General features: G+C 35.4%; 1 protein-coding gene across 2 annotated transcripts in view; it reads left to right on the top strand.

The window, feature by feature from the left end:
• SLC30A9 (solute carrier family 30 member 9) overlaps positions 1–14,914 on the top strand; it is an 84,763-nt gene extending 69,849 nt beyond the window's left edge. For both annotated transcript variants that reach the window (XM_086705156.1, XM_025922380.2), the window contains exons 15-18: positions 1,441–1,606; positions 3,911–4,040; positions 5,880–5,993; positions 13,484–14,914. In XM_086705156.1, coding sequence (XP_086561282.1) covers positions 1,441–1,606; positions 3,911–4,040; positions 5,880–5,993; positions 13,484–13,528 — 455 coding nt within the window. In that variant the 3' untranslated portion in view covers positions 13,529–14,914. The remainder of the gene's footprint in view (positions 1–1,440; positions 1,607–3,910; positions 4,041–5,879; positions 5,994–13,483) is intronic.
• The last annotated feature ends 1,904 nt before the right edge of the window (positions 14,915–16,818 follow it).

The raw sequence follows: 16,818 nt of genomic DNA, 5'->3' as shown, positions 1-16,818 counted from the left end.
GATCAAACTTATACAAATTTTAGTTTTTAGAGTTTCACATTGTTTTAATTAGCTAGGTTAATTCATTTAAATTAAATAACATGCCAAGAAATCAATAAAACATTTTCCAACTAATATTTCTGTGTTTTCTGAAGGATTATTTATATAGGTATATTTTTAAATAAAAATAATGATGTAAATTTGTATTTTTAAAGAGCAGTATTTGATTTTGAACTCTGTAATTACAAACTTCCTAGTGGATTATGTTTTACAAGTGGGTCATTTCCAGCACTGTAGTACAGATTAGTCATTTTACTTTTTAGTGTTATATTTTGACTAAATGTTAGTAAAGCTAGTGTGTAAATTGACGTTTTTTTTTCGTAAAATGAATGTATGTTTACCAAGCATATTAATTTAATATTAAATTTAATATTGATATTTGATCTTTGGAATAAAAAATGTTTAATCATAAAAGTCTTGTATGTTAAGTTTATTAGGAAAATTTTAAATATATTTATTGATGTCTGATAATCAGCTCTTTTCATTGGTTCTGGGAGAGAATTAAGTCCCAACAAACTAAGGCAAACGTTAGAATCAGAATCACCTGGAGGGCTTGAGAAGACAATGAATGCCGGTCCCAACTCCAGAGTTTCCAATTCAGAGTCTTAGGTGAGGCCTAAGGACTTGCATTTTTACCAAGTTCTCAAGTGATGCTGATGCTGCTGATTAAGGAACCGTACTTTGAGAACCACTGCTCTAAGGTACCTATAGCATGCAGTGAGTTAACTTTTCTCCTTTGTATCTAGAATGATACTAGCTATGCATCATCCTTGAGTGAATGAGAAGAGTGATCCATATCATTTTTTGTATGGCTTAATTCTCGCACAGAACCTTGATAAGAAAAATAGACAAAAAATGTTTTGTTTTTCAGCTTTTGATCTCCCAATTATTTTGTCAACATGGGACAGGAAAAGTGCTATTAATATATCAAAAAGAAATGGACTCTATTGTATTATTAATATGTATATGATATCTCTAAAATGCTCTGGACCCTCACTCATGTAATGACCAGATGCAAGAAAACAGATCTTAAATAATTCAACAGCCTGATACTCCTATGTAGTGTGAAGCACATTGTAGCATCCCCATTTTGTAGTATAGTAAACCTGTTAGGACAGTCATTAAAGGAATTCAGAATGAATTTTGGGTCCCTTGATTTACTAATTTTGGTTCTTTACTCACTAAAGCTGATTGAAATAATAGAAAATGTTAATTTACTTGAGGGTTGATGGGGGGTGGGAGGGAGGGGAGGGTGGGTGATGGGTATTGAGGAGGGCACCTTTTGGGATGAGCACTGGGTGTTGTATGGAAACCAATTTGACAATAAATTTCATATATTGAAAAAAATAAAAAGAAAAAAAGAAAATGTTAATTTACTGACTTCTTATGTACTTTATTTAGGTAATCCCCTGTATGACAGCCTAGGTTCTTTGGGTGTGGGCACGTTACTAGGCATAGTCTCTGCGTTCCTCATCTACACTAACACAGAAGCACTCTTAGGGCGATCCATCCAGCCAGAGCAAGTACAGCGGCTGACTGAACTCCTGGAGAACGACCCATCAGTAAGGTCAGCTTATTCCAGTGATGCTGCTAATAAGGTTTACAAAAACATGTTATGAAATTTGTCAGTTTTTGCTTCATGTATTTCAGTGTCCTGTTGTTAGGTACATGTGTATTTGTAATTTTGCATATATTGTTTATAAAATCTAAAAAAGAGCTATAAGTAAAAAAGATGTACTGTGGCAGATTTGAAATTTTCTGGAAGAGTGAAATCTGTAGATTAAATTGGTAGAAAAAATAAATGTTAGTAATCCAGAAAGTTCATACAGTTTTTTCAGTTATCTATCACTGTGTGTAAATTACCTCAAAACTTAGTGATTTAAAACAACATTTGTTACCTCACAGTTGGTGTGGGTCAGGAATCTGGGCATGGGCATGGTTTACCTGGGTCCTGTACTTAGGTTTCTTATAAACTGCAGTCAAAATTGTGGTTTATATACACAATGGAATACTACATGGCAATGAGAAAGAATGAAATATGGCCTTTCATAGCAACGTGGATGGAACTGGAGAATGTGATGCTAAGTGAAATAAGTCACACAGAGAAAGATAACCATATGTTTTAACTGTTATGTGAATCCTGAGAAACTTAACAGAAGACCATGGGGGAGGGGAAGGAAAAAAACATTAGACGGAGCCAAACCATAGGAAACTCTTAAAAACTGAGAACAATCTGAGGGTTGATGAGGGGTGGGACGGAGGGGAGGGTGGGTGATGAGTATTGAGGAGGGCACCTGTTGGGATGAGCACTGGGTGTTGTATGGAAACCAGTTAGACAATAAATTTCATATTTTAAAAAAAAAAAAAAAAACAATGCAGTCAAAAGGTGTTGGCTGGGACTGGAGTCATCTCCTGGGAAAGGATCTTCTTCTAAGCCCGCTCATGTAATTGTTGAGAATTTAGTTCCTTACTACATGGGTGTCTCCCACCTGGCCTCTTGCTTCATCATAGTATGCAAGATGAGAAGGCAATAGATACTGAGTGTGGACAAGATAAAGTCACAGATCGTCATCTAATCTTGGAAATGATAGCTCCTCGCTTTGCCATGTTCCCTTGTTTAGGACAAGTCTAGCCCACATTGAAGGAGAGAGGATTGCACAAGGACTTGAGTACAGGAGGTGGGGCTTATCGGGAGCCATAGTAGACACACTGCTGATCACAAACACTTTTGTATCCAGTTAGTTGTGTATAAGTACATAAGGAAAAGGTATAGCTGCATATTTTCATTAGCTGCAATTTAGTATTAGTCAAATAATGAAATTTTTAAACGTGTTGTTAAGACTGAAGTAGGTATACTTTTTTAAAAAGAGTAAATTATATAGTTTCTTGCCTTTCTGGACAAGTTTTTCATTTTGGGCATATATAATTTTATAAATATTAAATGTTATTTTCATCCTGGTTGATAAATATACTTCTTTATTTCTATGGCTAAAGAATTTTAGACTCAATATTTAGTAACTTGCTCAGGATCACTCAGAAATTAGAGTCAAATGTTTTAAGAGTATTTGGAGTCTCATTTAAATTTGTTTTCCCAGTAGCTCTGTCTATCCCCAGGATTAACTGTTTTCTATTGTTTTATATATCCTGTAAAGAAAAGATGTTAATAGTGGTTACCATAGAAAGAAAAGACTTTCTCATTAGTTTCCTAAGGAAAATTGATTAGGGTTAGGGCAGGCAGAAGGGATGAAAAGCAGTTATGACACTTGAACATCTGCTTCCCTTTCTGAAGATCTGGAGGGGAAATCCTGCCTCTGCTGTTGACTAGCTGAATTACCTTAGGCAAGTCACTTAGGTCCCTCTGGGAGTGTTGTATAATCTGTAAAGTAAATTTCATTCATTAAATGCTTTACATGTAGTTGCTACAGTATTAAAATTTTATGTATGTGTTGGTTCATTACTCCCCATATCAATCCCATGAGGTAGTTATTATTAACCTCATTCTGATAGTACTTTACAGTGGTATCAAGACTTGTAAAGAAGCTTTTGGGAAAAAGAAAAAAGGATTATGAGATGAAATAACATGGTAGAAAAGCAATTTAGAGTTGATTGTTTTTAATCCACCAACTATATAATTCATAACATTTATAAAACTATAATAGTTATAAAGTTTGCATCTTTGTATGCATTATGAAAAAATAGCTAAATGGGCATTTTTTTGGATATTGATATATGGCACTTGATGCTGAACACTCTGAAAGCCATCTTGGTCCATTTTTATCACTGATGGGAAAAAACAAGAAATCTGCACTTTGCGCCATTAAAATATATATGTGCGTGTATATAAATTTGTATGCGTTGTTCTTGATTACAGGGCAATTCATGATGTTAAAGCCACAGATCTGGGATTAGGGAAAGTAAGATTTAAGGCAGAAGTAGATTTTGATGGACGAGTTGTTACAAGATCATATTTAGAAAAACAAGATTTTGACCAAATGCTGCAGGTAAGTTTATGTATTTATTGTTTTCTTATATAGCCAAGGGTTACAAAAATTAAATTTTTAAGTAAATAAAATAAAACTCTTACAGGTCTTAAAATCACTTCAGCCTTCAACTTCTAGGGTTCCAAAATCAGACAAAACCCTTCTATTTACTGTAGATTGGGTCAGAGACAGCAGAAGAGCAAACTTACTATTCCAGTGCTTGTTACATGCCAGGCATTTTATATATGTTGTCTGATTTACTCTCAACAGCGCTGTGATGTAAAGAAATAATATTTTCAATTTTATACATAGGCACATTGAGACACAGAAAGATTAATTAACTTGCCTAAAATTGCAGAGCCACAGTATGGAGTCAGATATGAATTTAGTCTCTGACTCCAAAACCCATGCTTTTTAAAATTAAGAATTAAATTTAAAAGAGAATTTACAGAGGCTGATATAATGAACAGTGCACCGGTTACCACTTACCTTTGTCAAAATTAACATTTTATTGTACTGTATTTACTTAGAATTAAAAACAAGCAATTGTTATAAAAATGGGTGAAGTTTTGGTTTTCTCCTTTTAGATCCCATTCTCCTTCCTCCATCCCTAGAACTAAAAATTGTTTTGAATTTAGTACGTCATTTCCATTCAGTTTTTATACTTTTCAGCATATTTTTCTTAACATAGTAGTATATAGCAGCATGTTGCATATTTAAAAATTGATATAAATGGTATACTGTCTGATTTCCTCTACAGTTTGTTTAACAGCATGGTTGTGAGATTCTCCCATATTAATATATACATATACCTCTAGTTAATTTATTTTAATTGCTACATAGTATTCTCTAGTGAATCTGTTGTAATTTATTTATCCAGTCTCCACTTGGACATTTCTGTCCACAGTGTCATTCTCATACATTTCCTTGTTCACCTATGCAAGAATTTCTTTAGAGTAGTGTACAGCTAGATTTAAAATAGATGGGCTATTGAGTAAACTTACCCTCAGCTTCCCTAGGTATTGGCAAGTTGTGTAAAGTGTGTCAGTTGAACTTCCATCATTAGTATATCAGAGTTTCTATTATTTTACATTCTTACTAGGTGGTATTGTATTGACAGTTTTTAAATTGTTGTCATTATAAATATGAGAATTACAATTTATATTTAATTATAATTTATATTCCCCCTGGTAGTAGTAACGAGGTTAGTAAGCACTGAAATTTATTAACCGTTGGGATTTCCTCTACTTGCTTGTTTATTTAGTTAATTTCTGTTCTTCTGACAGATTTATAAACATTTTATTTGTAATATGCTCGACATGAATCCTTCCTCAGTTGTGTATACTAGTTTGTGATTTACTGTTTCACTTTGTTGTACAGAAGGTTTAATGCATTTTTAAACTTTATGTTAAATTTGTAATCTTTTTCTCTAGGCTTTTTATTATCTTGTTCAAGAAATCCTTCCTTTTCCCAGTATCATAAAAATATTCTCCTTTTTCTCTAAAAATATTGTGGTTGGTTTTCTACTCATAGTTTTTTAATTCACTTAGAATTATTTGTTTTTTTTAATGATTTGCAGTAGGGATTTAATACTTTTTTCCTATAGAAAAATAATTGCCCTGGCACTATTTATTGAATAGTCTGTTCTGTTCCCACTGATTTTGGTAAGCTACCTCTGTGAAGTATTATACTCAATTTTTTGTTGAATTAAATTTTTTCAGAACTAGGTCATCCATCGCCTATCATGTGAAAGTTTTTCATTTTCATCAAGCTTAATGGTGTTACGATTTTTTAAAGAAATCATCAGTGTACTACTATGATTTTTTTTATTTTGTCTTTCTGCTTTCATTTTCTTTATAGGAAATTCAAGAAGTGAAAACTCCTGAAGAACTAGAAACCTTTATGCTTAAACATGGAGAAAATATTATTGATACTTTAGGAGCTGAAGTAGACAGACTTGAGAAGGAACTGAAAGTAAGATGTCTTCGTAATAATAATAATGCCACCTGTTTTTGAGTACTTATGCTGTGGCAGACACTGCTAATAGCATCCCGTGTATGCATTTACCTTCTCAGTAACCCCAGGGTGTATGACTGGTAGTTGTGAAACAGAAAAATTACTGGGTTAGAGAAGTTGGGTAATTTACTCAAGGAAGGTAAGGGATTGGGATTTGAACCTTTGTCGTTCAATTCCAAAATCTGTACCTGCAACCACTATTCTTTTTTTTTTTTTCAACATTTATTTATTTTTGGGACAGAGAGAGACAGAGCATGAACGGGGGAGGGGCAGAGAGAGAGGGAGACACAGAATCGGAAACAGGCTCCAGGCTCCGAGCCATCAGCCCAGAGCCTGACGCGGGGTTCAAACTCACGGACCGCGAGATCGTGACCTGGCTGAAGTCGGACGCTTAACCGACTGCGCCACCCAGGCGCCCCTCAACCACTATTCTATACTGCTTGCTTAGTTTTCCAAAATAGTCAGAGATTTTTTGTTTAGAAATAAAAAGTATTTTGTAAGTTTCTAGAGAAAGATAAAAGGGAAACTTCAGATTTTGTTCAAAAGTTTGAAAAAATAGAATGTGTCCTTGAGCATACGCATCAATCTTCCTTTTACTCCATCTGTCATTTTATATTTTCTTTTTGCTTCTGTTCAGTTGGAGATCATTACAATCTATTGGTTTTTTACTGAAGTATTACCTGATAAGAGTATCTTTTTTTTTTTTTTTAATGTTTATTTTTGAGAGACAGCACGAGCAAGGGAGGGAGGGCAGACAGAGGGAGACAGAATCTGAAGCAGGCTCCAGGCTCTGAGCTGTCAGCACAGAACCCAATGTGGGGCTTGAACCCACGAACTGTGAGATCATGGCCTGAGCCGAAGTCAGACACTTAACCGACTGAGGCACCGAGGCACCCCCCTGAATAGACTATCTTTAAACACGTCTCATTGTTTTCAGATTGTCTTTCATTGGCTCTTGAGTTCAAGTTTTTGCAATAAATAAAACTTATAAAAGATCTTTGACATACATAGCTTGTTGAAGGGAACACATCTTTCTTGATGTTGACCGTTCTTTTGTTAAAAACTGAAGGGAAATAGGGGTGCCTGGGCGGCTCAGTCAGTTAAGCGTCCGACTCTTGATTTTGGCTCAAGTCATGATCTAGGGTCATGAGATAGAGCCCCATGTGTGGCATTTCACTGGGCATGGGGCCTGCTTAAGTATGTGCATGTGCTCTCGCTCTCTCTCTCTCTCCTGTCTTAAAAAGAAAAATATTGAAGGGAAGAATTTCTGTCACTACTTACTATCTTTTCTTTTAGACTCTAGATATCTGATCAGATTAATAGGACATCAAATAATACAGTTTTGTTTATGTTAATATTATAGTTTACAACATAATTTTCAAGTTTTAGAGGAGCAATTCTCAGTTATTTTGGTCTTCGGATTCTTTACATTCTTAAAAATTATTGAGGACCCAAACAGCTTTTATTTATTCAAATTATAATGCTTTATTGATATTTACCAAATCATAAATTAAAACTGAGAATTTTAAAAATATTTATTCATTTCATGTTAATATAAATAATATTTTAATGAAAAATAACTATAGTTTCTAAAATGAAAAAAATAGAAGAGTGATATTGTTTCACATTTTTGTAAAAATCTAAGACCGCTGGATTCCCATATCTGCTTCTGCATTTATTCTGTTGACGTACATTGTTTTGGTTGAAGGATATAAAGAAAAGGGAGTAGTCTTTGTAAGTATTCTTAAAGCCTTTTCAGATAATTGTGGTATTCTTATGTGATGTTAAACCCATACCTGACACCTGGTAGCCTCTTAAAGCTTAGTTGCAATGTGGAATCTGAAACCATATCAAAGAACTTTCCACATACTGTTTGTGAAGTTAAGGGACACAGTTCACAAGATCACGCTCCTTTCTGGCACCAGTTACAAAGTTCAAGGATTCCTCCTATCATCCTAGGTTTGATAATTCACAAAAAGGACTCACAGAACTCATTGGTTGCTTTTATACTCCTGGTTATGGTTTATTACAGTGAAAGGAAGGATTAAAACTAGCTAAGGGAAGAAGTGCACAGGAGAGAGTTCTAAACACAGTTTCAGTTGTCCTCTCCACTATGGAGTCATGGACACTGTTACTTTCCTGACAGTGATGTGTGGCAGTTTGCAGAGTATTAATCAGGGAACCTTAACTGAGCCTTGGTGTCCAGAGATCTTACTGGGGCTCCATAGTTGACTGCTAAGTGGTCAACCTTTCATCTCTAGCCACTCCAAGGAAGAGCTGACACTTTTAGTCTCTAGTCCCATTTGGATATATAGCGGATATTGTGTGGCCAAAGATAAACAAAGACAAGATTTTCAGCCAGGACATTCCAAGGGCCTAACAATCACCTCCCAGTAGCCAAGGGCAAGGGCCAGACCTCTCTTGGGGTATGATTAATTATCTACTATACACTATTAAAATTTGTTGGTCTGTCTTTGTACTCTGGATGGATCTCTTAATCCATGCATGATTCCAGAATGTTATGAATTGGCCATTTGGGAAATACTAACTCACTGAGTTTATATGCACATCTTTCAAATGGTGACACATTTCTAAGTATTCGGAAGCTGTCAAGGTCACGGTGGTAGATACAAGTTTTTCAGCATTCTAATATTCATTTGAAAGCTTGCATTTTACCATTAACAACAAATACTGTTGTTTTCCTTGAAGTAACAGATTCATTTTGTTCATTTTTTTTTCATTTTCATTTTTTAAGAAGATCCCTGCCAAATACCCAATTTGAATAACCGTAGTTTGTTCATTTTTCTTTCAAGTAAAAATGGGGTTTACTTAGATAAGCTCACTTGTTGTTGTTGTTGTTAAGAAGGCTCCACCCTCAAGGTAGGGCTTGAACTCACGACCCACGACCCTGAGCTCAAGACTTGCATGCTCTACCAACGGAGCCAGCCAGGCGCTCGTACATGGTGTTATGTAAACAAGCATCTGATTTAGCTCATAACTCCAGCTCGTCCCAGAGTGCTTCTCTTTGTGACCTCAGACCTCTGTGTGAAGCAGGCGGGTCTAAGAATACTCCCCATTTTGTCACAGAATATTTTAAAAAGTGTACTCAGGCGTTGAGGTTTAATAAACCAATGTTTTTACTACTTCATGAAGGACTTTTTAAAGTGAAACTGGCTTTTTTTTTTTTAATGTGTCTGCCAGTAAAGGAACACAATGACTCCATATAATATGAGTTGGGTGGCAGTTGCCTTGAATTGTGCAAAGATGCCATCAATTTTATCTACCATTGCTTTTATGTCGTCAGAGGAAATACCAGCATAGTAAAGGCAAATAACATCAGTGTTATAAAAATAGCTTTGACCTTGGAAAGGTGTCAGAACCTTTGGACCACACTTTGAAAGTCACTTTTCCAAATATAACACAAGATGATTATTTTTGTGCAGGGTGACACAAGAATGAATAAACTTTGCTTTTCCATTCTATCTTTTTAAAAAAATTTCCCTGGAAAGGATAAAATAATGAGCTTTTAGACTAAATCTTTATTTTAGCTTTACTCGTTAATAGAAACAGTAAGTCAGAAGCCAGATATGAGAATAATTAACAAATTGGTCATTCTTAACTATATTTACTCTTATCACAATCAGATAAATTTATTGGTTTTGTTTAGCTTTGTGCTTTAATTAGAAGCTATTAAATCTTTAACGCACTGAACTAACTCATGTGTTTCTGAATTATATAAGACTTTCAAACCAGGAAGCAAAGTTTAACCCATACTTTCAGGTTAGAATCCTCTCTAAGGTAATAAGGCATAATTAATGTTAAAGAAAGTTCTTCCTAATTGAGGAACTAAACCAGGAGAGGGCATAAATGTAATTCTTTTATCTTGTTTTGAAAATAAGCTGATCATCTTTTGAAAACTAAAACTTTGGCATATTCCCTTTTTTAGTATCTAAGCATGGTTGTCTTCTCAATTTAAATTTGAATAATTATTGAATCACTTTGGAAAGTCACACTCAATAATAAAATTCAGCAGTCTAGCCATCTCTATTGAGTGATGCCATTTTTCTGATAATTATTAAAATAGTATTTTTGGCTAAAATCTATAACCTGCATAGTTCCTTTTTTTTTTTTCTTCAAATTTTAATGAGAGAGAGTGCACAGCAGGGGAGAGGGGCAGAGGGAAAGAGAGAGAAAAAAATCCTAAGCAGGCTCTACATTCAGTGTGGAGAATGACACGGGGCTCAATCCTACGACACTGGGATCACGACCTGAGTCAAAATCAAGAGTCAGATTCTCAGCTGATTAAGCCACCCAGGCACCCTTACAACTTGCATAGTTCTATGTAAAAACATTAAAAATAATAGAAGCTAATGTATATTATAGAAGCTAATCACGTAGTATAAATGTGAAATATATATTAAGTTCTTTGAACTGTTAACTAAAATTTTTTTGCTTTACCTCTATATTTCAATCTTCTTCTATGAAGTTTTTTATGTTTGGGAAGCAGTAATTCTATGGGAAATTAATTCAGTGGGATGATGCCATAGTATTTGCAAATTCCTAATAAGTAGTATTCCAGTTAAATGCTGTGCCCTTTACTCTGTCTTTTGCTTCTTGAATTGCATCCTCCTGTAGCATTTTTTTGAGTCTGCAACATTATAAAATTACACTATTTGGTTTTTATCTCTCTAAAATATGAGTGTTGAAATAAATTTGTGCTATGTAAAATGTTCTAATTCAAGTTGAATAGTGCCTGGGACATAATAAATCAATAAGTATCTGTAGAACAAATGAATGAAAATTACAAATTGAACACCAATTATTGATATTCAGCTGTTTATTCAGTTTCTGCTATATGCACGTGATACCTTATTAGGCACTAAACATTAAAATCTAAGGGTATTAATCCTATTTTTTTTTTATTCATTCATATTGTGCCTGTCTTCGTATTTGGCACATTTCATGTTAGGAATTTGATAATTTTCTCTCAAAAAACTTGATTTTAAAACAGAATACATCAAGTTTTTACTTTCTTTTTCTTTTTTCTTAAAGTTTACTTATTTTTGAAAGGGCACAAGCTAGGGAGGCATAGAGAGAAAGGGAGACACAGTCTCTAGGCTCTGAGCTGACAGCCGATGCAGGGCTTGAACTCACAAACCGTGAGATCATGAGCTGAAGTCGGTCACTTAACTGACTGAGCCACCCAGGTGCCTCAGTTTCTTTTTCTTGAGATTAGATTTTTTTTGGTACACATTTTACATATAGTGGTTTTTTTAGACAGAATAATTTCAAATTTTCCATTAATACCTAAACTTTTTAAAGTCATATTGGGATGGGTTAGGGTGGATTGGAAAGAGAAAATAAAATTCAGTTTCATTTCTGTTAGAGGAAATCTTTTTTATTCTGTATTGAATTTAAGGAATTCTAGAAAAGAGCAAATAGTTTAAGGTAAAGAGAAAATTGAGAACAAAAGTGTACCCCCATGTTTGGGGGTCCCCTGGCCACTCTCATATTAGTATCCAAGAGGAGAGTACCCCCAGGTATACTGGAACAAAACTAGTCATAAGAAGAATGCCAGTGCACACTCAGTTAAAATGCTCTAGCTGGAGCTAAACTCTAGTGTTATATCAGATTCTTGCCTTTATAATTGAATTCCTTTGAGTAATATGCAAATGTTCCTAATCCTGACTGATTATCAGAATCACTTAGAAGAGCTTTTTCCCCATGTTGATTGATTGGTTTAATATTTACTTAATAATCTCTACACCCAGCATCGGCCCGAACTCATGACCCCAAGATCAAGAGTCGCATGCTCTTCCAACTGAGCCAGTCAGGCGCCCCTACTTTTATAATTTTTATCAAATAATATAAAAAAATATATACAAAATTTATAAAGTCAAACAGAACTGAAAAGCTTATAAACAGAAGTGTCACCTGCCTCACCATCCTCAGTCATGCTTAGAAGCAACCATTTTTAGTATTTCTTTTAGATTTACTGCCGTATTTCTATAGGAAGGTCTTAAACTGCTTCCGCGTTATTTATTTCCTCTTTGATAGATGTAAGTTACTTATATAGTTTTATATGTTCTCTCTGTCCTGCATTCTCATAATGTCATTATATTACATTTTATTACACTTTTAATCCCTCCCCCCACTCCCAGATTTAGGTGTCCTTCCTTTTTGTACCCATAAAGATACAACCCCAAGACCTTTACCTTGCTCTTTAAGTAGCAGACTACTCTAAGTGCCTGCTTACTTACCCTGTATTTCCTCACTGGACAGACGTTCGTTGAAGACAAGTACTGTTTTGTTTCCTGTTCATTGTTGTATACTTCAGTGCCTGGCATAGAATAGGAATGTAATAAAGATACTTTCTGTTGTTGAAGTTCCTTAAGCCGGCATTTAAAATTTTTCACAACCTGGTTTCTGCCTGCCTTTCCAGCCTCATTACTGATCCTGCCCTTTTTGCAACCCCTGTGGCTAACTATACCATATGGCCAGCACACCCTTCTCCGGCTGACTTTGCTTGTATTGTTTCCTCTGTCTAGATGATGATCCTCGTCGTCATCTATCTGGAAAACTCACTACTTTCAGGCCTTGTTTAGATACTCTCAGTGAAGTCTTAATACTCTCAGTGAAGTCTTACTCAATCTCATGAGTTAAATAGATCTGGCGGTTTTGTTCCCCGAGTTAGCGTTTCAGTGCATTCATTGTAATAGTTAGGAGCTTGAGGTCCAGAATGTATCCTGGCTTCGTCACTTAGTAGCTCATAATGTAGGTAGGTTAGTTAATTTCTTCAAACTTCAATTTTCCCATATATAAAATGGAAATAATTGAGTTATGAGGATTTTAAAACACACATGCACGTGAAGGCCCTTACTTATTAGCATGGTACTTGACATAAGGGTGACTGCTTATTAAATGTTAACTGCTATTTTTATTAGTCGCAATGCTTTCCCTTGTAGATGGTTACTGATACACTGGTCTTGCTGGCTAAACTGAGTCCATCAAGGTCAAGAACAGACTTACTAATAATCATAGCTCCAGCTCCACTATTTAGCACAGTGCCTGCCACAAGACTATATGGGGTGTTGCTAAAATATATAAAACAAGTGAATGTCAGCTCATTTCTTCAGATTGTTACTGTTTTACAGTGATTTTCTTTTCACCACAAACGAGTGTATTTACAGTGCTTTGCAATGCTTGGCACATACTAGGTTCTTCATCCATTAATGTATTAACGAACATTTGAACAAACTCAGGGAGATGGGGCTACTTACCATATTGTTTATAGTGTGTAGTATTCATCTATTGATTTTTATCTTGCTAATATGCTACACTGAAGTCGTTTGACCAAATGTTGTCAGTGGCTTTAGTGATCTAACAGAATAAAAGGAAACAAAATTCAGTTTTGCTATGAATAATGTGGTGGTGATTTTTCCTTCCAGAAACGAAATCCCGAAGTTCGACATGTAGATTTGGAGATATTGTAGATTTTATTGAATGAATCTCTTTGGAGGAAAGCCTTGGAAACAAGTCCGCGAGCCTGCTCTCCTGTACTGAAGGTGTCAGGGCCATTCAGAAGCTGTTTTTTTTGAAGATGAGGAAGTATTTAATGTGAAGGGCAGTTCAACATCTACAGAATGACTACTTCATCCTTGTAAGGGACCTATTACAAGTTGAATCAATTTGGAAATCATGTTTTTATGTTTCAATACAGAACATTTTAGTTACGTAAATTGTTCATAATTTTTCATTTTACCCTGTCAGGGTATATTGTATCTTGCGATCATGTTTCCTTTCTTTACATTTGTAAAAATAAGCATCATCCATAGGATTATGAGTTTTAATTTTGTTACCTTTGAAGATGTCACTCCATCAGAACCTGCCAATCTTGAATGTTCTGGCTAAATTTAGTTTTTAAATAGTCACTCTGTTTTTTCCTTACAGAATGTGGAAATTATTTCTGCATAATTCTGCCCTGAGCATTAAGAGGAACACTCTCCTATCCTAGTTATCCATAAATGTTCATTCCAGAAACAGCTTAGTTACTGAATCGAAGGAGGACATTTCAGTCCACCTTTTAGGTTGTAGTAGTTGCCATTTTGTAAATTTCTTATCTCTCCTTTACTTTTTTCTTTATTTAGTTTAATTTTTCCAGTGTAGGAGATACAGAATAACCCTGGATGTTTCCATAGGCCAGTTTGATGGCTGGGTTTTTTTTTTTGTTTTGTTTTTTAACTGGCTTCAGTGCCATAATGTGTATTTACTAGGCAGTAATGCATTTATAAGCATTTTAAAATTCTGTAAAATGGACTAGAAATATTTATAATTTTACAGACGGGACAGCATTTTATTTTTAATTTATTTTAAAAGGCACTACTCATGTAAATCTGAACTGTGAGATATTTCTTGCTTTAAGAGAAAGAGAAGTAAATCTCTTATGCGGAAACTTGTGGCCATGATTTTGTATAATATCATAGTCAATAGTGTGTCTGTAACATGAGTTTCTTACAGTTATAAATGGGCATTTATCATAATATATGGTTAAAACATTATGTAAGTAAGTAGCTTTCTAGTGATAAGGTACCAAGGTGAAAAAACATACAATTCAGTAATGAAAAATTTAGTGCAAAACTACAGCTGTGTCTCCATTCATCAAAATAACTCATGCACTTTAAGTTGTTCAGGGTGGTAGTGAGCATTGTCCATGCAAGAGTTGTAGCTGGGTGATTCTTTACTGGATAAGTGGGTGGTTGATGTAAGAACCTAACTACTTGTATGAGGTCAGTGGCTAAAAACTTAACTTAGATGGAAGTTTATGAATCACAGCAGATTGTAATGCTGGAAACAAAAAATAAACATTTGATTAAAGGGTTTGTAATGGTAATTTTTTGATCCAAAAGTGTCATGTATTAGAAAATCATGAAAATTTATGTTGGGGTACATTTTTTTTTACCTTTGCAGAGCATTTTGCGTATTGTACATTTTAAGTGAAATAACATTCCAGTTTTATTTTTGAAGATATAAAATTGTTATACGCACACACACACACAATTTGATTCTGGTTCTTATGGTCACAAATTCTTCCCCTTTTTTTTTTTTTTTTAACTGTGTTTTATTCCTTATACTTCACTCTATACTGTTTATATCTTCTCTCCCCTTCCCACTTGCCATTTGTTAGTCCCATGTCACTGCCATATGGGAAGGTACGTGATTATATCCAATTTCCTCCTAGGAAAATTACTCTGAAAAATTCCACATAGCAAAAATAGGAATAGTGAATTCATTTAGGAAAGAATGTCAAAGTTGGGATACAGAAGTTATTCCAAATGGTAGGTTTTTTAAGGATTCCCTAAAAGAAGCCAGTGCCGGATATTTCCTTGAGTTTTCTAATCTGATTTTGACTGAGATCATACCTATTCTTAAATAATAATTGAAGGCTTCTGTTTCTGTCATTTCTTTCCAGCTCTGTTCTGCACTGATCTTGTAAAGTTTGTTTAACAAAATTTGACATAAAGAAGTATAGCATTATCTATGAATTTGAGTATTTCTATGGAATCAGGGAATGTATGCTATCACTGTTTTTGTTTTTGTTTTTTTTTCCTTTTAAACTAGAGTCAAATTTGAATTTTAAAACCAGGGAATTTGGACCTTTTTCTTTTTCTTTTTGAAAGAGACAGAGCGCATGAGAGAGAATGGGGAAGGGCAGAGAGATAGGGAGACTGAGGATCTGAACTGGGCTCTGTGCTGACAGCAATGAGCCCAGTGTGGGGCTCAGATTCACAGAGTGTGAGCTCATGACCTAAGCCAAAGTCAGACACTTAACTGAGCCAGCTAGGTGCCCCTGGGCCTTTAAAAATAAGAGAAGGGGCACCTGGGTGGCTCAGTCGGTTAAGCATGGACTCTTGACCTCGGCTCAGGTCATATCTCCTGGTTCCTGAGCTTGACCCCCTCGGGCTCTGCGTGATGGTGCAGAGCCTGCTTGAGATTCTGTCTCCCTCTCCCCCTGCCCCTCCCCCACTTGCTCTGTATCTCCTCTCAAAATAAATAAAAACAAACTTATAAATAGGGGCGCCTGGGTGGCTCAGTCAGTTAAGCGTCTGACTTCAGTTCAGGTCATGATCTCGCGGTGTCTGAGTTCGAGCCCTGCGTCAGGCTCTGTGCTGACAGCTCAGAGCCAGGAGCCTACTTCGGTTTCTGCGTCTCCTACTCTTTCTGCCCCTCCCCTGCTCATGCTCTGTTTCTTTTCCTCTCAGAAATAAATTAAATAAATAGGCTATCAAGTTCAGGTTTCTTGTTTTTGTGTTTTCCAAATTAATACTTTTGAGTCCTGACCTGATGCATACCATTTGAATATTTAAGCATGTAAATCTTAGTGTTTTCAAGGGAAATAGCTTCTGTGGTAGAATAATTGCGAAAGTAACGTTGGACAGTGAAGAGGGCAGTCATGGACCTGGGACTCCTACTTGTATTAAGCTGCATTTAGGAACTCAAAGGTGAAGATTGCTTGTTTTCAGCTCCGGCTGAGAATGGATCTCTAATCACCTGTAAATAGCAGGCACCAAACTAAGGTGGCACATTTTTTAGACCAGGGCAGTGGAAGCATGAGGGATGGAAACTTATTTTTAAGTGGCCGTCTTGGTGGCCAATAATAATACCTAATTCCAAGGATGGAGATTTCTGAACATGTACTGAAGAAACTGAGATAGGATTAGATTGGAAATTTTTCAAATTTTTTTCAAAAACAAAGTTAATCTCTGCCATACATCTTCCTACTCAC

Source organism: Puma concolor, chromosome B1 (genome assembly GCF_028749965.1).
Source record: "Puma concolor isolate L17-30 chromosome B1, mPumCon1.1.hap2, whole genome shotgun sequence".
Classification (NCBI taxonomy): domain Eukaryota; kingdom Metazoa; phylum Chordata; class Mammalia; order Carnivora; family Felidae; genus Puma; species Puma concolor.
The sequence above is the reverse complement of the archived record's forward strand: the minus strand, read 5'-3'. Positions and strand labels throughout refer to the sequence as shown.